We start from the raw sequence: 25,627 nt of genomic DNA on the forward strand, positions 1-25,627 counted from the left end.
TGGCTCAAGCCTGTAATCCCAGCACTTTGGGAGGCCGAGACGGGCGGATCACGAGGTCAGGAGATCGAGACCATCCTGGCTAACACGGTGAAACCCCGTCTCTAATAAAAAATACAAAAAACTAGCCGGGCGTGGTCGCGGGCGCCTGTAGTCCCAGCTACTCGGGAGGCTGAGGCAGGAGAATGGCGGGAACCCAGGAGGCGGAGCTTGCAGTGAGCTGAGATCCGGCCACTGCACTCCAGCCTGGGTGACAGAGCGAGACTCCGTCTCAAAAAAAAAAAAAAAAAAAGAATATATTTGTTTCAAGGTACACAAAACGCTAACAAGTATTTTCTCACCATCTTGGCGTTTAAAAAAAAATTAACTTTTAAAATGTATTGAGTTACACATACTAGAACAGTTTCCTAAAATGAAAAGGCACTGAAATGTGTGGAATAAGAAGTGGAAGTACCATCGGGCATGGTGGCTCATGCCTGTAATCCCAGCACTTTGGGAGGCCGAGGTGGGCGGATCATGAGGGCAGGAGTTGGAGACCAGCCTGGCCAACATGGTGAAACCCCATCTCTACTAAAAATACAAAAATTAGCCAGCATGGTGGCAGGTGCCTGTGATCCCAGCTACCCAGAAGGCTGAGGCAGGTGAATCACTAGAACCCAAGAGGCAGAGGCTGCAGTGAACCGAGATCGTGCCACTGCACTCCAGCCTGGGAGACAGAGCAAGACTCCGTCTCAACAACAAAAAGTGGAATTACCCCTTCACACCTCACTCTTGCCTCTTCTGCCCAAACACACATCCTGAGCAAACCACTTACCTCCCCAGAGGCTGATGTACCAGTTCTGCATTTGGATTTACATGCATGTGGTTTTGGACACATTTATAGTTTAATTATTTTATATAAGTGAATCCATTTCTTTGTTCTTTAGCTTGCTTTTTTTTTTTTTTTTCTTCCCACCAAAGTAATAGCCATCTGCCTGCACTGTTTTTATTTATTTAGAGACAGAGTCTCACTCTGTTGTCCAGGCTGGAGTGCAATGGTGTGATCTCAGCTCGCTGCAACCTCTGCCTCCCAGGTTCAGGCATTTCTCCTGCCTCAGTCTCCCAAGTAGCTGGGATTACAGGCACGAGCCACCACGCCTGGCTAAGTTTTTTTGTTTTTGGTTTTTTTTTTTGAGAAAGTCTCACTCTGTTGCCCAGGCTGGAGTGCAGTGGTGCAATCTCGACTCACTGCAACCTCCACCTCCCAGGTTCAAGCGCTTCTCCTGCTTCACCCTTCTGAGTAGCTGGGATTACAGGCGCCCACCACCACGGCCAGCTGATTTTTGTATTTTTAGTTGAGACGGGGTTTCACCATGTTGGCCAGGCTGGTTTCAAACTCCTGACCTCAGGTGATCCGCCCACCTCAGCCTCCCAAAGTGCTGGGATTACAGGTGGGAGCCACCGCACCTGGCCTGCCTGCACTGTTAATTTCCTGTTCCTCTGTGTCCCCACTTCTCATGGTGGTCTCAAGTAGTGTACTAAACGGACGCATTTCAGTTCCACAAGTGATCCTGTCTGTAAGTTAGATATCTGTTGTGTAACAAACCCCACCACTGAGTGGCTTAAAAGAAGAAGCATTTATTGCCTCACAGTTGCTGGGGATCAGGAATCCAGGCTTGGCTGAGCTGCTGGCTCCTGGGCTCTCAGGGTTGCAGTCGAGCTGTTGGCTGGGCCTGTGCAGTCATCAGAAGGCTCTGTGAGGAGGGCCCACTTCCAGTCCACTCACATGCCTGTTGGCAGTATTCAGTTCCTCACAGGTGATGGGGCCAAGAGCCTCAGTTCCTTGTTGTTGGCTGGAGGTTTCCCTCGCTTTCTCGCCATTACAGGCCTCTTCACAGGGCACCTTGCAGTTAGTTGCAATGTAGCATCCAGCTTCTCTAGAAATATGAGAGGGCCTGGGCGTGGTGGCTCAAGCCTGTAATCCCAGCACTTTGGGAGGTCAAGGCGGGTGGATCACCTGAGGTCAGGAGTTTTGAGACCAGCCTGGCCAACATGGTGAAACCCCATCTCAACTAAAAATACAAAATATTAGCTGAGCACGGTGGCAGGTAATCCCAGGTACTTGGAAGGCTAAGGCAGGAGAATCGCTTGAACCCAGGAGGTGGAGGTTGCAGTGAGCCGAGAACACAACATTGCACACCAGTCTGGGCTGCAAGAGTGAAACTCTGTCTCAAGAAAAAAGAAATGAGGCCGGGCGCGGTGGCTCAAGCCTGTAATCCCAGCACTTTGGGAGGCCGAGACGGGCGGATCATGAGGTCAGGAGATCGAGACCATCCTGGCTAACACGGTGAAACCCCGTCTCTCCTAAAAAATACAAAAAACTAGCCGGGCGTGGTGGCGGGCGCCTGTAGTCCCAGCTACTCAGGAGGCTGAGGCAGGAGAATGGCGTGAACCCGGGAGGTGGAGCTTGCAGTGAGCTGAGATCCGGCCACTGCACTCCAGCCTGGGTGACAGAGCAAGACTCCGTCTCAAAAAAAAAAAAAAAAAAGAAATGAGAGACGACGCCCAATGTGGAAGCTGCAGTCTTTTGTACCCCAATCTTAGAAGTGATATCTTGTCACTTTTGCTATATTCTGTACAAGTTGCTAGGTTCGGCCCACACTCAAACTGAGAGGACAGTGCAGACAGGAGGTGAGGGTCATGGGGGCCGTCTTTCAGGGTGCTTGCCATGCCGTGCCCTGCCAGTTGGGGGCCTGTCCAATGTTTCTTTTACTTTTTTTTTTTTTTTTTTGAGATGGAGTCTCATTCTCGCCCAGGCTGGAGAGCACTGGTGCAATCTCAGCTCACTGCAGCCTCCGCTTCCCAGGTTCAAGCGATTCTCCTGCCTCAGCCTCCCGAGTAGCTGGGATTACAGGCACACACCACCACACCCAGCTAATTTTTGTATTTTTATTAGAGATGGAATTTTGCCATGTTGCCCAGGTTGGTCTCAAACGCTTGACCTCAAGTGATCCACCCACCTTGAGCTCCCAAAGTGCTGGGATTACAGGCGTGAGCCACTGCGCCCGGCCAGTTTTTCACTATTATCAGACACGCTGCAGAGGATGAATCTGTATTTTTTTAACCCACTTGTGTAGGCATTCCTATGGGATGCATTCCTCGCAGCAAAATTTCAGAACTGAGTATGCCAACTTTATTTACATGACCTAAAAAATGGTGTATTCATTTTTCACATATAGGAGAAACCTTCCTATGGTTCACACTTGGAGAGGCTCCAGAAACCAACCAGTGCAGTCTCAGCTCCCTCTGGAGATCAGTTACCAATTGCTTAAGTGTCTTTTCAGAAATATGTACAAGCAGGTACAAGCAAATAGAGAAACTGATTCATTTTCTGCTTTTCTATCCAGTGGCAGCCTACTTCATTCTATGATTTTTTTGTTTTGTTTCTTTCCAATCTAACAACATATCTTGAAGTTTGTGCCAGGCCAAAAAGCCTTCCGTTCGTTTTATTTATTTTTTTAAAATAGCCCAGGGGGCTGGGCTCAGTGGCTCCTGCCTGTAATCTCAAACCCAGGACCCTGGGTTTGGGGATAGGGCAGGTCTGTCTTTTACAATCTGGGAATACTCAGCATGGTCTGTGCTGGAGGGCAGATGGTGGCAGAGAAGCTAAGAAGTGTGGCAGTGACGAGGGTAAGACGGTCCCAAGCCCGTTATTCCACAAAGTGGAGGCCAACACCTACTGAGATTAAGAACCTGGGCCCTGTCCCTGCCCTGTGTCTCTGCAGCCTGTGACCTCAGGCTTTTGCTTGTGGATTCCTGGTTTCCCCATCTGTGGAGTGGGGATAAAAAGATTGTGGAACTCATGGCCTGCTGTGTGAGAATTCAGTGGGTTCAGACATGAAGTTCTTGAGAAACATTAACTACTATTATTGCCAGGGGTCCCACTCTGTCAACCCTGGAGTGCAGTGGCATGATCTTAGTTCACTGCAGCCTCTGCCTACAGGGTTCAAGCAGTCTTCCCACCTCAGCTTGTCGAGTAGCTGGGACTATAGACATGCACCGCCATCCCCAGCTCATTTTTGTAGTTTTTGTAGAGAAATAGTCTCAGTATGTTGCTCAGGCTGGTCTCGAACTCCTGGCCTCAAGTAATTCTCCTGCCTCAGCCTCCAGAGTAGCTGGGACTACAGACATGTGACACCACGCCTGGCTAGTTATATAGTTGTAGAGATAGAGTCTTGCTATGTTACCCAGGCTGGTCTCAAACTCCTGGGCTCAAGCAAAGCTCCAACCTCAGTCTCCCAAAGTGTTGAAACTACAGGTGTGAGCCACTGCACCTGGACACAAATAATGACGACAAAGTTGAAATACCTAGAGTTTGCAGAGCATGTATCATGCAGACCTTAAAAAAAAAAAATCAGCCATACACTATTTTGTAATTGCAAAGAAAGAAAAGAAAAATCCAAGCCAGAGATGATCTTACTCCCATTTCTTAGTATAAAGCATTTTATTATCTTGTTTGTTTTGAGACGGAGTCTTGCACTGTCGCCCGGGCTGGAGTACAGTGGCATAATCTCAGTTCACTGCAACCTCCGCCTCCTAGGTTCAAGTGATTCTCCTGCCTCAGCTTCCCTAGTAGCTGGGATTACAGGCGCCCACTACCATGCCCAGTTAATTTTTTGTATTTTTAGTACAGATGTGGTTTCACCATGTTGGCCACCATGCCTAGCAAATTATTGTAGTTTTTGTAGAGGTGGGAGTCTCGCTATGTTGCCCAGACTGGTCTTGAGCTCCTGGGCTCAAGCAATCCTCCCACCTCGGTCTCCCACCCAATGTGTTGGGATTACAGGCGTGAGCCGCTGCGCCCAGTGGAAGGTCACATTCTTGTATAAGCTCCACCCACAAACCACAATGAGTCATCTCATTTTAAGTGTGTGTGTGTGTGTGTGTGTGTGTGTGTGTTTTTATGAGACGGAGTCTTGCTTTGTCGTCCAGGCTGGAGTGCAGTGGCATGATCTCGGCTCACTGCAACCTCTGCCTCCCGGGTTCATGCCATTCTCCTGCCTCACCCTCCCAAGTAGCTGGGACTACAGGCACCTACCACCACGCCCAGCTAATTTTTTTTTTCTGTTTAGTAGAGACGGGGTTTCACCGTGTTAGCCAGGATGGCTTCGATCTCCTGACCTCGTGATCCACCCGCCTCAGCCTCCCAAAGTGTTGGGATTACAGGTGTGAACCACCGTGCCCGGCCAAGTTTTTTTTTTTTTTAAGTGGCTTGAGAACCTAAAGACGTTTATGAAACAAACTGGGGGCTGAGTCTTCCTAGGTTTTTTATGAGCTTTTTCATTAAATAATTTACAGTTGCTTTACTTGTACCTAAACTGGCAGCATTTTATTTATTTATTTATTTTATTTTTTTTTTGAGACGGAGTCTTGCTCTGTCACCCAGGCTGGAGTGCAGTGGCCGGATCTCAGCTCACTGCAAGCTCCGCCTCCCGGGTTCCCGCCATTCTCCTGCCTCAGCCTCCCGAGTAGCTGGGACTACAGGCGCCACCACCTCGCCCGGCTAGTTTTTTGTATTTTTTAGTAGAGACGGGGTTTCACCGTGTTAGCCAGGATGGTCTCGATCTCCTGACCTCATGATCCGCCCGTCTCGGCCTCCCAAAGTGCTGGGATTACAGGCTTGAGCCACCGCGCCCGGCCTATTTTTTTTATTTTTGAGATGGAGTCTTGCTCTGTCGCCCAGGCTGGAGTGCAGTGGCCGGATCTCAGCTCACTGAAAGCTCCGCCTCCCGGGTTCACGCCATTCTCTGCCTCAGCCTCCCGAGTAGCTGGGACTACAGGCGCCCGCCACCACGCCCGGCTAGTTTTTTGTCTAGCCCACCCGTCTCGGCCTCCCAAAGTGCTGGGATTACAGGCTTGAGCCACCGCGCCCAGCCTATTTTTTTTTTTTTTTTTTTTTTTAGAGATGGAGTCTTGCTTTGTTACCCAGGCTGCAGTTGCAGTGGTGAGATCTTGACTCACTGCAACCTCTGTGCCCTGGGTTCAAGCGATTCTCCTGCCTTAGCCTCCAGAGTAGCTGGGACTACAGGCACACACCACCATGCCAGGTTAATTTTTGTATTTTTAGTGGAGACGGTGTTTCACCATGTTGGCCAGACTGGTCTTGAACTCCTGACCTGAAGTGATCTGCCCACCTCGGCTTCCCAAAGTGCAGAATTACAGGTGTGAGCCACCAGCCTGATGTTTTTCTTTTAACAACTCCCTTTTAGTCTTTCCAAAGCAAGCAATCTGGTTTGTATATAAACAACTCTCTTACATTAATTTCATTATTTGGATAGTAAATTAAAGAACTCTGGCATAAACAGGTTTGGATCAAACAGCTACCTTTCAGGAAGTAAGCAGCTTGAGAGATGGAAGTGGAATTGCTTAGTCATAATAGTAGCCTGCTAGACCCGGCAGGGGGCTTCACAGATGAAAAGGAAAGTGTCTTTCAAGTTGGTGGACTGAGTGAGATGGTTTCACAGAGTTTTGTTGCAGTATTACTGATAGAATTTCAGCCTACATTTTCATTTCACTTTCTGACATGAGTTCTCATTTTGCTCACTCTGGAGTACACCCTCATATACCTTTTTCCATGCTTATACAATTCAGGGCATTCAAACTCACGCGTGTCCTGGTGGGTTCTGAGGGATGGGAAGGCATTAACTAGGTAGAGAACAGGAAGGATGGGAAAGTTTTTTTGGGGGGCAGCAGCAGAGGCCACAGTACCAAGTTTGGATTTAATTCTAAGGGGATTGGGATGGGAAGCCATTGGATGGTTTTGATTATTGCAGTGACAGAGAAGGCAGCAAGAGGCGCCACAGGCAAGAGATCTCGATGGTTTGGACCAATAAGAATGGGGAGAAGTAAAGATTCAGGGAGATTGAAGAAGCTCCTGTCTGGTTTTTCTCCTTCCTGCTGCCAGGTTGTCCTCACATGGGTGATTGACAGGGCATTGGAGGTACCTGTTGATAACTAACTTGCACTTTGTGTCCAGGGAGCACTGACTCCGTTTGGCCACAATCCAGGTTGGATTTGGGGCTTAAGGCTGGGCTCCAGTCAGCCCTGCGAATTCCCTGGGGAGGAGGCTTAGTGGGGGCAGGGAAACATGGACGGCCCTACAGGTTCTTCTGCCATTTCACTGGCCACTCCTCGGTGTCCTTTGCTTGCTGGTTGCTTCTCATTGTCGTGACTGTTAAAGGGATGAGTGTCCCAGTCTCTGTGATCTTATCCAGTCTCCATTCAAACACTGATGACTCCCGAATTTCTCTCTGCAGGCTATGACATCAAAATCTATCTACACTGTTTAGTCAACATCCCAAACAGAAGTAGGGATTCCCTCCCTAACCTCCTACAGCTGTGTCTATTTCGCCTGTCTACCTTCACTCGGCTCCACCCACACTGGCTCCCTTTTATTCCTTCTACTTTCAGGATTTGTCTTTGCTGTTCTGTCCTCTTGGCACACTTTTCCAGCCATCTGGAATGGCAGGTTGCTCACAGGTCACTTTCTTGACTTCCCTTGCTTGCTAACTTTACCTCCCTATGGTCATATCCCATTGCCCTGTGGATATGTGCTAGTTAACACTTAGCACAGCCTGTGATTATGCCTCTCCCCAGTGGACCGTGGGGTCTGTGAGGGACCTGGTCTGATTCGGTCGTCGCCGTGCACAGAACTGGACACGGTACTCATAACAGATGTTTGTTGTTAAGAAAATCTAACCTTTGAGTAGTGGCTGCGCCAAGCATTTGATCCACATAACCACTCTAGGGTTAGATGTTACGCACGTTGAAGGAACAAAAATCGAGGGAAAAATCTTATACAACTACTAGTAAGCGGCTACGCAGTCATTTCATTTTAGCAGAGCGAATGAGCGAATCTACGGAAGACCGGGGAGCGACGTGAGTGGCTTGGAGTAGCCAGGGACGGCGGGCGGAGCCTGGGCGCGGGGACTAATGGGCGGAGCCTCCGTGGACCGCTGGCCCCGCCCAAGTCGCGCGGGGGCCGCTGGGAGTTGGAGTCCCCTGCCCACCTCGCCACGTCACCGCCTGCAAACCTTCAGCTCTCCCCTCAGGCTCGGGTGCAATCCGCACCCTCAGTGGGTTCCCTTTTAGTGGGTTCCATTGTCCCCAGGCCCATTATTCTGTCCTCTTCCCTTATGTCTTTTGGCGCGGTCTCCCGGCTCTGCGGGTCCAGGGCTCCGGATGAGGTCTCCCGCCGTCCCGACCCCCGCAAGGGGCCAGCTTGGTGTTGCCTTCGTTCTTCTGCCACCCCGTTTGGTAGGGAATCCCGTTCCCGCCACGCCCCCTGAAGTTGTTGCTCGCGCGTCTTCCCAGGCCCTCCCCCGCGCCGGAGCTGTCCGCAGGACCGCCGAGCCCACACTCCGCTCCCGCCCGGGCCCCGCTCCCCCGCGCCGCCTTGGTACGCTCCGGCCACGCCCCCTCGGACGCGCTTGGTACGCGTCGGGCTCCCCCACTCGCCTCAGTGGTTCGGCCGCCGCGACCCCACTCCGGCGGCGCGTCCACCGAGCTTGGTACGGCTCAGCCCGTCTACCCCGAAGCCGCGCGCCCGCGCCCCTCAGTTGGTGGAGCCCGCAGCCCCCCTTGTGGCCCGCGGCAGCTCCCCGCCCGCTCGGCCCGCGCCCGCCATGGTCCGTCCGCGCCGTGCCCCGTACCGCTCCGGCGCCGGGGGCCCCCTCGGGGGTCGTGGCCGCCCCCCGCGGCCCCTCGTAGTGCGCGCTGTCCGCTCGCGCTCCTGGCCGGCCAGCCCCCGAGGCCTGCAGCCTCCGCGGATCCGGGCCCGCTCGGCCCCTCCTATGGTGAGCCCCCCGCCCTTTTTCCAGAGCCTTCCACGGCCCCGCCCCCCCAGCCCCTACCCCGGGCTCACGCCTTTGTCCGCGGCCCCCGCCGCTCCGGGGTGTCCCCTGTGGCCCGAAGGGTGGTCCCGCCCGGGGCCGGGTTCCCCCATGGAGCCCCCGGTGGTTCGCGCCGCGCTCTCCCCTTTGTTGCGCGTTCGGGCCGGGGGGGGGGGGGGTTGGGGGACGGGGGCGGGGCGGGCTCAAATTACTGCTGACTTTGCGGCCGGATTTAAACGCGAGTCGGGGGCGGCGGACAGGCGGCCAGCACGCGCGTTTGTTTTTCCCCATTGGAAAGTTGCTCTCTCCAGGTAGGAAACCTGGAAATTGGGGCGGGGGTTGGGCGACAGCGGCGAGGGAGGGGCCCGCGCTTTGTACCAGCGCCCCCAGGTGTCGCACCCGTGGGCGTTCTCCCTGGGGCCCGCTCTGTGCCAGTGGAGTGCGCACCTGGAATGTGCGCCCGCGTCCAGATGTGGGATGCTTTCATGGCCCTCCGTGAGCCCAGACCTTAAACGTAAACATCAGCTTCGCAGGTACTTTGGGCTGCACAGGCTTTCCCGGACCCAAAAGACGCACATACTTTTCAGAAACCTTTAGTAGGGTTTACCTGGGGCTGTAAAACTGCACATCGCGACTTTACACGGTGCACACGCTTGCCCCAATGTGAGGTATCCCTGGGTTCGCGCTCCAGTCCGCTTTTTAAATACACTCCCCCAGCGGTGTGGATGGCACAGAACTGTGGCAGCCCTACTGAAACCTTAAACAGGCTTCCTAGGGTCATAAACATGGATACCCAGACTCACATCACCTCCCAGAACTTAAACGTATCCCTTCACTCCACTGTCTTTGCCCCTTCCTGCAGCATTCGCATCTAGTCGTTCGAAAGTGCTTTCCGGGCCCTCAAACATGCAGCCCAAGGCTTTAAACCTCAGTGCAGGTACTAGGTGGGCTTCCCTGTGCAGTAGGGATGTCAGGCGCGCAGTTTTGCACACACTTGCCAAGATGTGAGATTTCCTTTAGGTTGCACCTTACCCGTCGTTTTTAAATGTGATCGTCCCATCTTGATGTGCTGCTCCTGCTGTGGAAGGTATCCCTGGGTTTTAGGCAAGCATGCCTGCTCTTTACTATGGCTCCAGATCCCAGCATCTTTGAAGTCCTGAGTCAACCTGCCCTCCTAAACAAGCAGACATTAAGTATGTCGCTTGGGCCCTTAAGTGTGTTCGCCTGATTTTTACCCACCTTTGTGGCAGTAAATGCATACGTGTCACTGTATATGCGGACTTGTGTTATGCAGTCTAGATATCTCAGGTCCCAGCGCCATAACCAACTTGTATGTTGCAAGTGTACTCTCATTTCTAAAGCCACCTCCATCTGTGCGTTTTAACACATCTTCTCAGATGCTGGATGTCCGGTATGGCGCCTGAAGCCCCGGGACAACATCCATTCTCTGTCCAACTCATTCTAACGCCAAGATACTCAGGTTTTCTTTCTGATCTTTTGATGATTGCCCAAAAGCCAGAATCACCTGCGAGGGTGGAGAGGAAGTTTGTTCAGGTGTCTCTTTTTAAGCGCTCACAAAGTAAAATTTTTTGTTTGCTAGTATTATGGAAGGAAAGATCTCCTTGTGCTTCATAGAAAATTTGGAAAATACCCGTTTGTAATAAGACAAAAATAAATCACCCTTATAATTTTTTCCCCCGCCTGGAGGAGCCCACTATGGGGAAACTCTCGTGGGTTTCCTGCTGCCAGGCTGTTTTTGAAGCTTTCCCCTGTTTGCTTTGAGATGTTTTTGGTTTTAAAAAAAATAGTGAGGCCAGGCATGGTGACCCACGCCTGTAATCCCAGCACTTTGGGAGGCCAAGGTGGGCGGATCACTTGAGGTCAGGAGTTCGAGACCAGCCTGGCCAACATGGTGAAACCACATCTCTACTAAAAAAAAAAAAAAAAAAAAAAAAAAATTAGCTGGGCATGATGGCGTGGCTTGCAGTGAGCGAGGTTGCAGTGAGCCGAGATCGCGCCACTGCACTCCAGCCTGGGAAACAAGAGTGAGACTCTGTCTCAAAAAAGTAATAGTAAAAGTAATGGGAGAGTGCCCTGTGAGCAGTATCTGCGGTTTTGCTTGGCTTTATTGCTAGACGCTTCTCCTGGTGGTGTACGTGTTGTGGGCTGTGAGACTCCTCGAGGGGGTGGTGTCCCAGCTCTCTTCCACATGTTTTCCCCTTCTCCTCGCTGTCTTTCTCCGAGATGGTTCAGTCCCCTCTGTGTTTCTTGTCACCTCCTTCCTGCCTCCCTGGGGTCAGACTGATAAGGCCAGAGAGGTGGGCACTGGCAGCTAGAGGGAGGAGTTGAACTTTGGGGTGACTGGGAGCCTTAGGAGAGTTTCAGACAGGGCAGGCTAGTTGTGAGACAGACACAGCACAGGCCGGCTTGTGTCTGCGGAGGCTGCAAGGAAGCCCTGGACGCAGCCTGGGGCACATGGAAAGTCCCCCACAGCCGGCTTTTAACTTGGGTCTCAAGGAATCCATCAGGCACACAGCTGGGGCAAAGGCTGGAGGTGGGGCTGGCTGAAGGCTTCGGGACTCTGCTGGGCCAGTGTTAAAGTGACAGCAGGCTCTGGGAAGGAAGGGTCCTGAGGGGGGCAGCGGGAAAGGACGTGAGGACCAGTGTGTTGGGATCCTGAGGGGTGAGCAGAGAGTTTGGACATGGCCTGGTGGGCTTCCAACAGGGGATTTGGGTCTGAATATTGGGACGTCCCCTCTGGGGTATGTGGGGACTGCCTGTCCTTGTAGGCCCTAGCCTCAGTTTCCCACCTACCCCCCACTCCACTGCAGGAAGGTGCTCGGGTCTTCGGGGCGCTGGGTCCCATCAGTCCCTCCTCACCTGGGCTCACCCTCGGGGGTCTGGCCGTGAGCGAGCACCGACTCAGCAACAAGCTGTTGGCCTGGAGCGGCGTCCTTGAGTGGCAGGAGGTGAGTCCCTGTGGGGCTGCAGCTGGTCTCCAGGGTCTTGTCTTGTCCCCGCGGGGACAGGCTGGGGCATCTCGGCTGTGCACAGTGATGCCCCTCCTACCCCCACAGAAGCGCAGGCCCTACTCGGACTCCACTGCAAAGCTGAAGCGGACCCTGCCCTGCCAAGCCTATGTGAACCAAGGCGAGAACCTGTGAGTGCCGGCTGCAGCAGCCAGGGCGGGGGCAGGGGCAGTGGCTGTGGCCGTGGGGATCAGGGCAGCCCTTTCTGACCGGCTCCTTCCCATAGGGAGACCGACCAGTGGCCGCAGAAGCTGATCATGCAGCTGATCCCGCAGCAGCTGCTGGTGAGACCCGCCCCGCCCGCCCCACCCACTCTGAGCACCCCCATGCCTGGCTGACGCAGCTGTCTGTCCCCTGTCACCCCAGACCACTCTAGGGCCCCTGTTCCGGAACTCCCAGTTGGCACAGTTCCACTTCACCAACAGAGACTGCGACTCGCTCAAGGGACTCTGCCGCATCATGGGCAACGGCTTTGTGAGTGGGGCGGGCTCGGGTGCGCGAGGGGGCAGGGGTGGCTCCCTTGTAGCACTGTGCTGACAAGTACAGCTGGAGGCAGCACTCTGCTCACACAGCCCAGGCGGGGGCGGGGAGTCTCCCCTGGGGTCGACGGTAGCCCTCGTGGCCTCAGACTCTGTCTGGAAATGACTGACTCCAGGCACCCTCCATAGAGCACAGGGTGAAGGAACTCAGCCTGAGAGGTCTCCAGTTCCTGCATCTGTGCCCAGTTCTGAGGTGGCTCTTGGGGTGTGAGTGCACAGAGGGACCGGGGCCAGGAGCCTGTCGGGGACACACAGCGTATGGCAGGAACCTGGTAAATGGGTGTGCTAGGCATAAGAGCCAGGAGGGAGTGGCACATCGGGGCTTGGTATTCTGGTCTGTAAAATGGGCTAACAGGCGCCGGGTTTCCTAGGGCCACCGGGAGGCTGGAGGGAGGGAGTTTGTGTTAGAGCGCTTGAGATGGTGACTTTAGTACCTAGTGAGTGCTCGGTGAACCTAGCTGGTGAGGCTGTTCAGGTGACTGGGATTCTGGGGCAGGGCAGGTCAGAAAGGGGGATTGGACTGTGAAAGATGGCAGGTGCTGGAGAGGAGGCAGGGATGGGGTGGGAGCGAGTCCTCTGCGCAGAGGACCTGGCTCTGGGACATTCTCAGTGCCTGTTCCCCTTCGGGACTGTCTGCCTCTACCCCGTTCCAGCTGTCACTCTGAGGCACACTGGGTTCCGCTTTGGCCTCCCTTCTCCCTCAGACCACCAGGGGCAGACCAGGCCTTGTGCCTGGCATAAGTCTCTTAGCTGACCTGTCTCCCTTCACCCAGCACTGTTTGCCGAGGGCCTGCCATGTCCGGGCCCCAAGTACCCAGTCAGTAGGGAAGGTGGGCATCCGCATTCGCCCCCCAGGCATGGCCCTGGGAGGGTGACTGTGCGTGGCTCCAGGGAGGCCAGGGACAGGGCCCTGAGCAGGTGATCCCTGGGCTGACACCAAGGTCGAGAGGTTAGGCTGGCAGTGTGTAGGGTACAGCACTGTGGAGGGTGGCCCAGTGTGGGGAGGGGACATGGGGTTCTGGAACGGGCCTACCACTTCAGATAACACAGCCAGGCATATCTGTCAGGCTTAGTTCTCCCATGCCCCGTCCAAGAGATACCAGTACTTTATCTGTTGAGCCTTTATGTGGCACCGAGTGTGTGCACTATTACCCCGTTTTACAGATGATGAAATGGAGGCCCAGAAACAAGAGGTGGCTGGTGTTAGGTCACACAGCTAGGAGGCAACAGAGTGGTGGGGTGCTGCCTGCGCTCTTAACCCCCAGGCCAGGTCACCCCATCAGGCAGGCAGGAGGGCTGGCGGCAGGGGGTGATGTGGGCGGGAGGTGATGCCTTCTCGGCGTTCTCACCACAGCCTGGGGGCCGGGCGCCACTCTAACCTCAGCCATGGCAGGGTCGGGGGATGCTGATGGGTGCTGCACCGGCTGTCAGAGGCCCCTCACCTATGGCCGTGGCCTTGACTGTGGGGGCCTCTGTCCACCAATGACCTCCCTTCGTTCCCTACAGGTGGGGCAGTTCAGGGTGGTGGGGGCACGGCGGCCCCGGGCAGTGCCCATGGGGTCCTGACCCACGGCCTCCACAGGCGGGCTGCATGCTGTTCCCCCACATCTCGCCCTGTGAGGTGCGTGTGCTCATGCTCCTGTACTCGTCCAAGAAGAAGATCTTCATGGGCCTCATTCCCTACGACCAGAGCGGCTTCGTCAGTGCCATCCGGCAGGTCATCACCACCCGCAAGCAGGTGTGCCAGCCGAGCACAGGCCCTCTGAGGACAGAGTAGAGTTAGGCCCCACCGCCCTGGATGGGCAGCCAGACTTGGTGTGGGCGGAGTGTGATGTGATGACTGGAGCAAGGAGCCACAGGGGAGCCCAGAGGAGGCCAGGCAGGTTCCCACCAGGGCTCCACGGAAAAGCGGCCACCAGGTGGCTCTGAAGGGCCGGAGGGTGGGTCTTGGTGCAGCAGTGGGGTAGCCAGTGGAGTGGGGAACTGGGCAGGGATTGGGATCATCGTGAGTCTGGAAGGCCCTGCCCAGTGACCACGTGTCCTGGTCATGCCTTGCCAGTTGAGGCAGACTCTGCAGGTCCTGTGCACCAGGTGAGGGCCAGGACCTGTCTCAGGCCACTGGGGAGCCATGGGGGGGCTGTGAGCAGGTGAGGGGCAGGGCCTGTTCCCCTGGGGCTAGAGAATGGACCCAGCTGGGGTTGACAGGCCAAGACTTGGGGGGAGGGATGGCAGACCCCAGGACAGACAGGTTTCCCAGGACCCTGGGCCCCTTCTTCCCACCCCCTTCCCTTCCAACAGGCAGTGGGACCTGGTGGTGTCAACTCAGGCCCAGTCCAGATCGTCAACAACAAGTTTCTGGCATGGAGCGGCGTCATGGAGTGGCAGGAGGTGAGCCCTCGGCAGCCCGGGGACCTGGGACCCCCCAGATCCTCACGGATTGTGGCTGGGAGGGGACTCTGGGGTTGGGTTTCTCCAGCCCTGAGGGCTCCTCTTTCCTTTTCCCCCAAAAGCCCAGGCCTGAGCCCAACAGTCGGTCCAAGAGGTGGCTGCCGTCCCACGTCTATGTGAACCAGGGGGAGATTCTGTGAGTGCTGGGGTGGGGGCGGTGGCAGCGTCCAGGGGAGCTGGGGCCTCCTGACCCTCATCCCCTCATGCCCCACAGGAGGACCGAGCAGTGGCCAAGGAAGTTGTACATGCAGCTCATCCCGCAGCAGCTGCTGGTGAGGGGCTGGGGCCGGGCTCTCAAGCCTGCAAGCAGTAGCCATTCCAGAGGGTGGGACTGGGGGCAGCAGCGCCTCCCTGGGTGGCCTGAGCTGGCCGTGAGGGAGTGGAGCTGAGAGTGCTGAAGGAGGTGCGGTGGGTAGGTCCTCAGGCCTGGCTCCAAGGGGTCCCAGGCACCCAGCCGGTGGCTGTGCAGGGACTGAGCGGGGCAGGGGCAGCCACGACCTGGACCTGGGGAGCTGCCAAGGGGTCTGAGAGCGGCTTCCGCAGCACTCCAGGATTGGGCTGGTTGACGGGTGGAGATGACCGTTTCCTGAGGTAAGGAGGACAGGGGAGCCCAGTTTGGTCCTGGGCCTGGGGGATTCAGCAGGCTGGGAGCAGGAGGCCATGGCAGAAGCCAGAATCGGGGGTCTCCTCGCTTCCCCGCAGACCACCTTGGTGCCGCTGTTTCGGAACTCGCGCCTGGTCCAGTTCCACTTCACCAAGGACCTGGAGACACTGAAGAGCCTGTGCCGGATCATGGACAATGGCTTCGTGAGTGGTGCCAGCAAACGCTGGGGAGGGGCTGGCCAGGGCAGAGGGAGCCAGGGCAGAGCGAGGCAGGACCGCTCACGGCGGGTGCACATGGGAGAGGAACAGAGCACCATGTCCTGGACAGCTGGGGAGAGAGGACGGCTAGTGTGGGTGTGGCTCCTGGGGGCTCTGTGCTGTCCCCATGGCACTGGACGGGGGCACTGACCCTGGTTATGCAGGGGCCTGCCCCTCCTCTGCCACATCAAGGCTGACTCAGCACCAGGTGCTGGTGTCCCCAAGCACCAACTCCACGCTCTGCTCCCCAGGGACAGGTGCCCTTGTCACTCCAGGTTTCCCGGGAGCTTGTGCCACTTCCCAAAGGCCCATTGCTGGGCAGGGAGGGCTGGCTGTCCCCAGCAAGATCCCAGAATATCTGGTGATCATCTTACCTGGGGGAGTCTCGGTTGAGTCTTCTCTCTCTGGGGCTGGGTTTTTCCATCTGTGAGGTGGGGAGGGTTGGACTTTGGTGCTTCTGAGCCCTCTCCCCTGGTGTCCACCTTCCAGCTGGGCCATACTTAGGTAACATCTGTCCCGAAACTAAATTACCTTCGCCTTAGTCTGAGTAAACTGTCCACAAAGCTGTTCGTGGGTGACAGGGCCTGGGTGAAGATGCTTTTACATTGAAGCAATTGCAAGAGTTCCCTCGGGCCAGGGGCGGTGGCTCATGTCTGTAATCCCAGCACTTTGGGAGGCCGAGGTGGGTGGATCACCCGAGGTCGGGAGTTCGAGACCAGCCTGGCCAACGTGGTGAAACCCTGTCTCTTAAAAATACCAAAATTAGCTGGCCATGATGGCTACTCCGGAGGCTGAGTCACAAGAATGGCTTGAACCCGGGAGGCGGAGGTTGCAGTGAGCTGAGATCACACCATTGCACTCCAGCCTGGGCAACAGGAGTGCAACAGTCTCTCTCACATACACACACAAATAGTTTCCTCGGGGAAATGCAGAAAGGCGCCGTGTACCTCAGCCCTCGCCTGTGCTGGGCCAGCTGCTGCCGATCCCTCGGGCTCCGGAGTTGAATCCATGGCCGGTTGGCTCAGGCGGCTGTGGTGAGCTGGCCCCAGACACAGCCTGGCCTGCCCAGGAGCTCTGAAATGCAGGTTCTTGGGCCCTTCCCGAAAGAGCCTGTTGGCCTTTGGCCCACCCATTGCTCTTGGCCACCATGTCATCCTAATAAGGAGGCCCACCTCCGGGACGGGTGGAGAGGTGTGAGGACAGAGCAGTTAGGCTATGCCTGGCTCATCGAGCCCACGACATGGTGCTATGGTTGGAGGGACGCTGGTCCCTGCGGCCCAAGTCCCTGTGGTGCTGTCTACTGACACCACGCCCTGTGCCCGCCAGGCCGGCTGTGTGCACTTTTCCTACAAAGCATCGTGTGAGATCCGCGTGCTTATGCTCCTGTATTCTTCCGAGAAGAAAATCTTCATCGGCCTCATCCCCCACGACCAGGGCAACTTTGTCAACGGCATCCGGCGTGTCATTGCCAACCAGCAGCAGGTCCTGCAGCGGAACCTGGAGCAGGAGCAGCAGCAACGAGGGGTGAGGCAGCTGGGCCCCAGGGCTGCTCAGCCTCCCCCCCGCCCCGCCCCTCCTGCCTGCTCACCACTGGCCTCTGATTCCTCCCACAGATGGGGGGGTAGTGGCCACCCCAGGCTGGGCCCCTCCAGAGTCACAGATGAGGCCCTGGCAGAGACTGGTGAGTGGTGACCCTGTCATGTACAGGACCCTGGGGCATGGGGGGGGTGGGGTGCGGCTGGGAAAGAAGCAGGGCGACCTTGGCCTTGGGGCGACCAGAGCAGAGGGAGAGGCAGCAGTCCTGGCAGTCCGGGAAACTATCCTGGCTACAGGGCCATGGGAGGTGCAGTGTCCAGGCCTGGTGGGGCTGGGCCTCTGCTCCCAGGGATGTGGGTCAGTGCTTGGGAGCCTGTGGCCAGCAGCCCCCACTGCACCCCTGCCCCCAGGTGACATGCTTCTGAACAGGGGCCCCTGGGGACTTCAACTGCCCAGCAACATGGAGGATGGTGTCCTGAGACCTCCAAGGATGGTCCCCACCCCTCTACATTTCCCTAATAAAGCCTTTTAAAAACCTGCCTGCCTCCTCTGCTCACTGCCCCATGCCTGGCAGCCCCCTAGCCATAAGGTGGCCCAGCAGGCCTGGACAGCCTGGGTACTCACTGGGTCTGGCTCTCGGCTGCCCACACCCTCTTCCCTGACAATCTCCAGATCCACAGGCCCTGGGTTCAAGTTCAGTGTCACAGAACCTGAGCTGGATTTTGTCCTCAGGGGTCACACCTTGCCTTGAGCCAGTCCCTGGGTTGGGGCTTGTGGGCTCACCAGCTGGCTGTCAGGGCCAGGCAGTGCCCTGCCCGTTCCCCGGCTGATGTCTAACATGCCCATGCCAGGTCCCAGCAAAGCTGGAATCCCTTCTGTAAGGCCCCACCTTTTGTTACCTGAAGATGTCCCTAAAGCTTCCACGCAAAAAACTGGCAGGCCTGGAGCCCTTCCCCCACAGGGACCACCCTCCTCCCAGCAAAATGCCGGCCAAGCTCAAGGATAAACAGCATTTATTGTGGACGGGAGCTGGGCGGGGCTCAGCCCGCGGAGAACTGGCAGTACAGCCGCTCCAGCCTCGGCTCCAGGCACAGCCGGAACGGAATCTCCAGGATGGCAGAGAAGCCTTCGGCCAGCGTCGGGGCCTCGAACTGCTTCCTGGCAGTGGTGGGAACAGTGAGGGACAGCCTGGCTCATGTGGCCCACCCAGCGCCCCTGCTCCCTGCTGTCCCCAACAGTACCTGTAGCCATACATGACCATGTCTGATACGGGGACATGAGAGGAGTCCGTCATCTCTCGAAACTGGGGATATCAGAGGGGGCGGCAGGCCCAGGGGTCAAGGGAAGGAGGGGGCACCTGGGGGTGAGGAGGGGGGTCGGGGTGCATCCCGGGGGGTGACCGGGCCGAGCAGGCTCACCCGATTGTTGTGGCGCGCCTGCTCCAGAGTGGCGGTGAAGAGGAAGCAGCGGCAGGGGAGGCCCGCGGCTCGGGCGCACTGGACGTACCTGTGGGGGAAGGAGCTGGATGTGCAGGCCCCGCCCACCCTGCCGCAGGCCCCGCCCACCCTACAGCAGGCTCCCCGCTACCTGGCGCGGCTCGCGGAGTCCGGGTTTGTGTTGTCGATGGCGACCCGTTTCCCTTGCTTCAGGGCTGTCTCACACGCGGTCACACAGCGCTGCCAGGAGCCTAGCGTGTCCTGGGGACACGAGAGGTCACAAACGGATCCGGAGACCCGAGGGGAGAGAAGACCCAGAGCGGGGTCGGGGAGGCAGTGATGGAGGGAAGCCGCCCCAAACTGGTTGAGCGGTGGAGATGGGAACTGAATAGATACGGGGCGGCCAAAGCCTAGTCATACCCTGTTCACATGGACGTATCCGGCCGACACGAGGTACTTCTTGAGAAAGGTGGACTTCCCGGCTGTGTGGGGGGGCAGTGTCGGTGGGTGGCCTAGGACCCCGGAGGGGCTCAGGACACAGGGGCACGGCACTCACCCCCAGGGAATCCCACGGCGACAACCACCTCCGGGCTAGAGCTCAGGAGGGCCCTGGACTCGGGGAGGCAGAGAGGTCCTGAGCGGGAGAGAGTCCTCTTCGAGGGGAGGGGCACACACGTGAGACGCTGCCCCCGTCTCCGGGAGCCCTCCCGCTCCCACCCCCACCCCAGGGCCTCACCGGGTCAAAAGCTGGGAGCTCGAAGCCGGCTGCTGGCCACTTCAGGAAGAACTCCTCAGGCGTGGCGAAGGGCAGGCCAAGGTTGAGAGCAAACTAGGGGTTGAGAACAGACATCAGACACAGGCCCGGGTCGGGGTCCGGCTCGGGCGCGGGGCAGGGGGCAGGGGCCTCACCAGGCGATCTGCACAGGAGAAGTCTTTCTTCTTCCGCCCCGGGGCCCAGTTGGCCGGGCGTCCGGCTGCGTCTGGAACACACGGGACACCCCGTCCCCACCAGCTCGGAGGGAGGGGTCCCAGCCCACCCTCAGCAGCCTCCAGGCCCTTACCTCCCACAAAGATGCTGTCTCCGATGGAGATGGGCACACCCTCGTTGGCCTGCGGGAGACGGCAGTGAGGAGGCCCTTCCCATAACTGTCCCCCCCGCAGCAGCAGTAGCGGGTCCCAGGGGCTGCTTCGCCTGGTCTATGCCGCGCATCAGGCCTCATCCTCCAACCTTTCATGTCCCCACCATCCAGCCACTTTGCACCGTGCTCCTGGCCCTGTGGTCTCTCCACGCAGCCCCCTCCCTCCAGGCCTCCCGGCTTCCGCCTCTGCCGGTTCCCCATGCGGCCACCAGAGGGCGCCCGCTCTGCCTCAGCTCCAGTCTCCTGGGGGCCGGCGCCTCCCAGGCTCCCCCTCCCTCAGGGCAAAAGCGGGGCCCTCCCTGTGGCCCTGCCCTCTCCCCTCCCTCGCTTAGGGCCAGCCGCATGGCCTCCCTGTCCCTAACTAGCCCAGGCTAGGGGCTGCCTCAGGGCCTTTGCACTCGCTGTCACTCCTGTTGGGGGGGAACCACTTTCCCCAGGTGTCCACGTGGCTTCCTCCTTCCTCTGTCTTAGGCCTTTCCTCGGATGTCACCTCCTCAGAGGCCATCCGTGCCCACCACAGCTGAAACGATGCCTGCTTTCTCCACCTCCCTCCCTCCTGCTGTTTTACACGCCAGTCTGCCCATCCGCCCAGAGTCATGGCCCTCGCTGTGTGGGCCCCGCTGTAGCTGGCTGTCCCGCTCACCGCTATCTTCAGCTCAAGAACACGCTAAACTTCAGAACAAATGCACACACAAACGAATGAATGAAGGAATGAACAGCTTCTCTCTCTACTACTCTGATTTAGAAAGTTTAAGGGCATTGGTCTCGTAAACCAACATCTAAGACCAACATCTAAGATGTGACAGCAAAAAAACAGAAGGCAGGTCTAAGGGAGGACAGGAGGAGTAAGGAGGCCTGGACCTGGCCGGAGAGCAGGGAGCCCAGGAGTGAGGGGCTGGAGCGAGGAAAAGGAGGGAAGCCGAGCAGACTGCGAGACTCACCTGCTCCTGCAGATGGTTCCACATGCCTGTCACTGGCTTCCGGTACAAGCCTGCGTGCGTGGCCACCAGCACCTGTGGATGGGAGGGGGCCACCAGCCTCAGCTCCCCCTCAAGCACCTACTGGATGCTACCCCAGCCCTCACCCAGCCAAGCAGAGCTGCAGAATTTGTAGCTGATGATGGGTTCCTATCAGCATCACAACACCTGAGGCCTCTGCCCCACTTACCCCGGAGTCTGAAGCCCTCTCTCTGGATCTCTGTGCCCCCACATAGCTCCTAGCCTCCCTTCCAGCCATACCTGGAAGGGGACCCCCAGCTTCTCCACCACAGCCTCCACCTTGGCCTTGAACTCTTCGGCTGGCAGTTTCCCGCGCCCGATGCTCATCTGGTTGGTGAAGATCACCAGCTGGGGAGCAGAGAGTGTCACCAGGCGCCTGCTCACCAGGGCCTTGGTCTGACCTGAGGTCGGACCACCACCTGCATGTACCCATGCAAACAGGCGGCTGCACATACCTTGTAGCCCTCGGCTTCCAGCTCCCGGAGCTTACGCGGAATCTCTGGGTACAAGATCCTAGGGCAGGTAGGAAGCGGGAGGGGTCACCCGGGGCCAGAGGTGGACTCCAGGCCTCACTCACTCCCTTGTTTTGCCTCTTATCACCTCCAGTCACTGGGGCCAGTGGGAAAGACCTTCCCAGAGCGTGTGGTGATGAGGGTCCCGTCCAGATCAAAGCCAGCCACCTGGTGTCACCAAGGAAAGAGGAACAGCAGCACTGTGATACCTCTGACCCTCTCCACTCACAGGCTGACTCACACCAACCCTGCCAGGCAGGGTGTTACCACTGCCATCTCACAGATGGGGAAACCGAGTCACAGAACACCTCCATGTCAAGTATCCGTGAAGCCTCTGAGTGCGGCCTGACATCTTAACCTTACTGTCTCCTGTTACTCCTTATGACCCTGGCCCCAGGATTACAGTCTTCAAAATGGGGGCTAATGTCTTACCCAGTCTCCTTCCTCCCCTGGCCTTCTCCACCTTGGTGGGCTAATAACCGTGAAAATAAAAACAGGAGCAAAGCTTTGGGTGCTAACCGCATGTCGGGGACTATGCCACGTGTTTTATGGATTCAGCATCGTAGAGACGAGAGACATGGGACTCAGATTGTGGTGGTAATAGCATTTGAACTCAAGTCTCTCTGGACCTAAAAAATACTCATCATAATAGTTCCTACTGAGACAGTCATGGTCATTGCTGATTACTGGGTGGTCACCGTGGGACATGCAGGAGCTGACATACATCATTTTCCCCATTGCTTACAACGAACCCTGGGTTTATCATTAGGCCCATTTCTCAGAAAAGTAAATGGAGGCTAAAAAGAAGTTGAGAGAGCACACAACAAACCTGGGATTGGGTCCCAGTCTGTGGCGGCTCCCTCAGCCCTCCGCGTAGTCCTCACCTTGCCCTGGGGTTTCACCCCAGCCGCGGTGAACACTAGCAGCTTCTCCAAGTTCTTCCAGCCGGGGTCTGACTTCCGCATACGCTTCTTCGGAGGCTCAGCATTTCTCTTCTCGTCTTGGGACACCGGAGGGGTGCCAGGTGGAGTATCTGGCTGGGATTCTGGTGTGCGGATCTCTTCCCAGCGCAGGGTCAGTGGGTGGAGGCCATTGACCAAATACAGTGTGTCCCCCACCCCTAGAGAGCCCTCCAACCCCGGCTTCAACTCCTGGCTCCCGGCAGTTGAGGGGTTAACTCCCAGCTGCAGAAAGAGAGGTAGGAGCTGAGACTGGCTCCGCCCCCACCGGGGGCCTCCTCCAATCAACTACCCAGCGGAAAGATCTGCCTTTCTCCACCACTAATCAGACCCTTAGGCCTCACCGCTTCACTTTCGAACGGGCTTTGGAACGGTTACGGGTTTTCAGCCTTGTCCAATTCCTTCCTCCCTTCCTCCCTTCCTTCCTTTCCTTCCTTTCCTTCCTTTCCTTCCTTTCCTTTCTTTCCCTTTCCCGTTCCCTTTCCTTTCCTCTCTCCCTCCCTCCCTCCCTTTCTTTAGACAGAGTCTTGTTTTGTCGCCCAGGCTGGAGTGCAGTGGTGCAATCTGGGATCACTGCAACCCCCGCCTCCCGGGTTCAAACGATTCTCCTGCCTCAGCCACCTGAGTAGCTGGGATTACAGGCACCCGCCACCATGCCCGGCTAATTTTTGTATTTTTAGTAGAGATGGGTTTTCGCCATGTTGGCCAGGCTGGTCACAAACTCCTGATCTCAGGTGATCCGCCCGCCTAAGCCTTCCAAAGTGCTGGGATTACAGGGGTGAGCCACCGCGCCTGGCCGCCTTGTCCAATTTCTAAGGGCTTGGACAGGTACCCACCCCACTGAAACAGGCAACACTTCTTTCTTTACTGGACACACTCCCTTCTCTCCTAGCCATATTTTTTCTTTTCTTTTTTGAGGCAGGTTCTCGCTGTCACCCAGGCTGAAGTACAGTGTGGTGATCACTGCTCACTGCACCCTAGACCTACTGGGCTCAAGGGATCCTCCCGCTTCAGCCTCCCGATTAGCTGGAACTACAAGGACGCGCCACCATCCCCGCTAATTTTTTATAGAGACAGGTTTCACCATGTCGCTCAGGCTGGTCTCGAACTCCTGGGTTCAAGCGATCTGCCCGCCTCGGCCTCCCAAAGTGCTGGGATTACAGGCTTGAGCCACAACGCCCGGCCCCAATCAGATTTTCCTAATGTACCACTTCACTGATGGCTTGCAATTCCTCCCCAAATCCCATCCCCAGGCCTTGCTGCCCCTTGCAGAGGCACTGATACCTGTTTCACTGCCACTGTCCGGGTCTCAGGATCTGCGACCAGCTCCACTGAGGAAAGGAGGGGTGGAGTCAGGATTTGCATCCTTGTGTGATTGGTTCCCTCATTTCTGGGGAGTGTGGCCTGCTTCAGGCTATAGCATCCATTCCGGAGGGAGTCGGAGGCATTTTATTTCTACACGGGACTGGCTCCTTGACATGTAGTAGCCAGATGGTGGCATTAGGATTGCCTGACACTGGTCCTTCCTTGTAAGGGACAGGGAGGTACTTTTCTCTATAGAATTGGTTTCCTCCTTTACAAAAAATGTGGCTAGATACAGGTCCGGAACTTGGCCTGTTACCATCCATCCCAACCTAGTGACATTTACTTTTCTCCATAGGATAAGTTTTCTCTTGACAAGGGTCGTCGCCTGTTTCTGGATTTCCAGATGGCCTGAGTATCATCCGCGCAGTGAACATCCTCCCGAAATTGGCTCGATCCCCTCTCCCCCAAAGGATCTAGCTAATTCTAAATCAAGCACAAACTTTTCCTCCTGTGCGCCCTAGAGAGCACCTTCTGACTTCGGAGCTGCCGGCACCACGCAATCCCGCGTAGCAGCCAAGCGTCCCTCTGGATTGTTCTCGCTTTTGCAACAGGCCTCACCCCCTCCAGCTCAGGCCCCGCCCACCTTGAGTTCTGGAGCACTTCCGGTCCGTGACCTGGGTCAGGGGTCCCCTGCCCAGAAGCAGGGCTTGCCCGTCCGAGGGCAGGAAGATGGGAGGCGCTCCCCCAGGGGGACTCTCGAGCCACAGGCGGCCCGGGGCTTCCACCTCGCTCATCCTGGGTGCCAGCCTGGGGAGCAGGTAAACGGGCTTGAGTGGCGCACAGCCCCAGTTTGCTGGAGGAAGCCCCACTTCCTCCCACCTCCACTAGGAACTTTCCCCATCATTAACTGCTCCGGAAGTCCCACCCCCTCGCCTGCCACGGGTCGCGCCGTTTCCCAGGCGACGACGCGTGTTCCATCCTCCGCGAGTTGGAATCCCCACTTCCCAAGGCACAGGCAGATAGCCTCGCACATGCCGCCGCCCCGCCCTGTACTCACCCGGGACCGCTGCTCTGGCTCACTGCCACTTCCGACCAGGGAGGTCCTGCCCGGGGAGGTCCTGCCCGAGGCGCCCGGCTTGCAACCCGGCCGGCGGCGCTCAGTTCCTCCGCGGACGGAAATGACTCGTGCTCTCGAGGGGGGCGGGGCCTGGGTTCCTCCCACAGCAGCCACGCCCCTTCTCCGACCCACTGCCGCGAGGGTCCCTCCACAGCCCTGACCTTCACGTCTTGCTGCAACGCGAGGCTCAGACCGGTAGGGGGACTGGATCCTCCGTTAGCAGATTTGCCTCTTTCTACCTTGACTTCTAATTTTCATCCCAGGGAGGAAGCTTTTTTTCCCATCTGATGGCCATTGTCAGTCAAGGAAACCTCCGCCCACGACAGCGCCCCTAAATCCTTCTTTGGTTTTACCCTCCATGTTCTAGTTTCCTCATCTACAAAGGGGATAATCCTTTCCACTTCGTGGGGTTACCATGACGATTAAAGGAGCTAACACGTCACAAAAGCTTTAAAAAATGTTTGGGTGGTAGTAAACCCTGCTTAAATCTTATTTAGTGTTAGCATTCTTCCGGTAGTGGTCTGGTGGGAGATTACGTTTACCTAGTCCTAATTTCGAAAGAGGTTTCCACCTGCTTTCTAACCTCCAGCCCTTTTTTTTTTTTTTTTTTTTGAGAAGGGGTCTCACTGTGCTGCCCAGGCTGATCTCGACCTCCTGGCGTCCTGTGATCCTCCCACCTCGGCCTCCCAGCGTGTTGGCCTTATAGGCGTGAGGCACCAAGCCCAGCTGCTCCAGTCCTTGTATAATAGAAGACTCCCGGCTGGAGTTCCTGGCTTTGCTGGTGACTATGTGGCCTCTGGCTCCAACCATCACCCCAAGATTGGGTTCCATTGTCATACAAGACTGGAATGCTCTCCTCCACCCCATGAACCTCTGTCTTC

General features: G+C 56.8%; 2 protein-coding genes and 1 long non-coding RNA gene across 5 annotated transcripts in view; 1 reads left to right on the forward strand and 2 right to left on the reverse strand.

The window, feature by feature from the left end:
* Window positions 1-9,025, reverse strand: part of LOC115900803 — a 13,694-nt gene extending 4,669 nt beyond the window's left edge. The window contains exons 1-3 of the long non-coding RNA XR_004060459.1: window positions 8,900-9,025; window positions 4,345-4,375; window positions 1,627-2,199 (exon numbers count right to left, since the gene is read on the reverse strand). This is a non-coding gene — a long non-coding RNA (uncharacterized LOC115900803). The remainder of the gene's footprint in view (window positions 1-1,626; window positions 2,200-4,344; window positions 4,376-8,899) is intronic.
* PTOV1 (PTOV1 extended AT-hook containing adaptor protein) lies at window positions 7,817-17,819 on the forward strand. Its single transcript, XM_030942819.1, has 13 exons — window positions 7,817-8,831; window positions 11,699-11,836; window positions 11,945-12,027; window positions 12,123-12,180; window positions 12,263-12,370; window positions 14,018-14,173; window positions 14,734-14,823; window positions 14,946-15,019; window positions 15,098-15,155; window positions 15,586-15,690; window positions 17,071-17,268; window positions 17,358-17,425; window positions 17,691-17,819. The coding sequence occupies exons 1-12, from the start codon at window positions 8,661-8,663 to the stop codon at window positions 17,367-17,369; spliced, it is 1,251 nt and encodes a 416-aa protein (XP_030798679.1). The 5' UTR covers window positions 7,817-8,660; the 3' UTR covers window positions 17,370-17,425; window positions 17,691-17,819.
* On the reverse strand, window positions 17,811-24,815 carry PNKP (polynucleotide kinase 3'-phosphatase). 3 transcript variants are annotated; one of them, XM_030942816.1, is made up of 17 exons: window positions 24,687-24,815; window positions 24,273-24,436; window positions 23,609-23,655; window positions 22,250-22,549; window positions 21,454-21,533; window positions 21,309-21,366; window positions 21,094-21,201; window positions 20,797-20,868; window positions 19,778-19,826; window positions 19,626-19,696; window positions 19,453-19,545; window positions 19,273-19,369; window positions 19,137-19,198; window positions 18,868-18,977; window positions 18,699-18,786; window positions 18,522-18,583; window positions 17,811-18,434 (listed from the first exon to the last, which is right to left on the reverse strand). In XM_030942816.1, exons 2-17 carry the CDS (start codon window positions 24,421-24,423, stop codon window positions 18,176-18,178), a joined length of 1,707 nt encoding a protein of 568 aa, XP_030798676.1. In that variant the 5' UTR covers window positions 24,424-24,436; window positions 24,687-24,815; the 3' UTR covers window positions 17,811-18,175. The 3 variants fall into 3 exon arrangements, with proteins under 3 accessions (XP_030798676.1, XP_030798677.1, XP_010367816.1); XM_010369514.1 differs by having other exon boundaries at window positions 18,277-18,438; XM_030942817.1 differs by lacking the exons at window positions 24,273-24,436; window positions 24,687-24,815 and adding an exon at window positions 23,973-24,141.
* Between the last annotated feature and the right edge of the window lie 812 nt (window positions 24,816-25,627).

This window comes from Rhinopithecus roxellana, chromosome 12, assembly GCF_007565055.1.
Source record: "Rhinopithecus roxellana isolate Shanxi Qingling chromosome 12, ASM756505v1, whole genome shotgun sequence".
In the NCBI taxonomy this organism is placed as follows: domain Eukaryota; kingdom Metazoa; phylum Chordata; class Mammalia; order Primates; family Cercopithecidae; genus Rhinopithecus; species Rhinopithecus roxellana.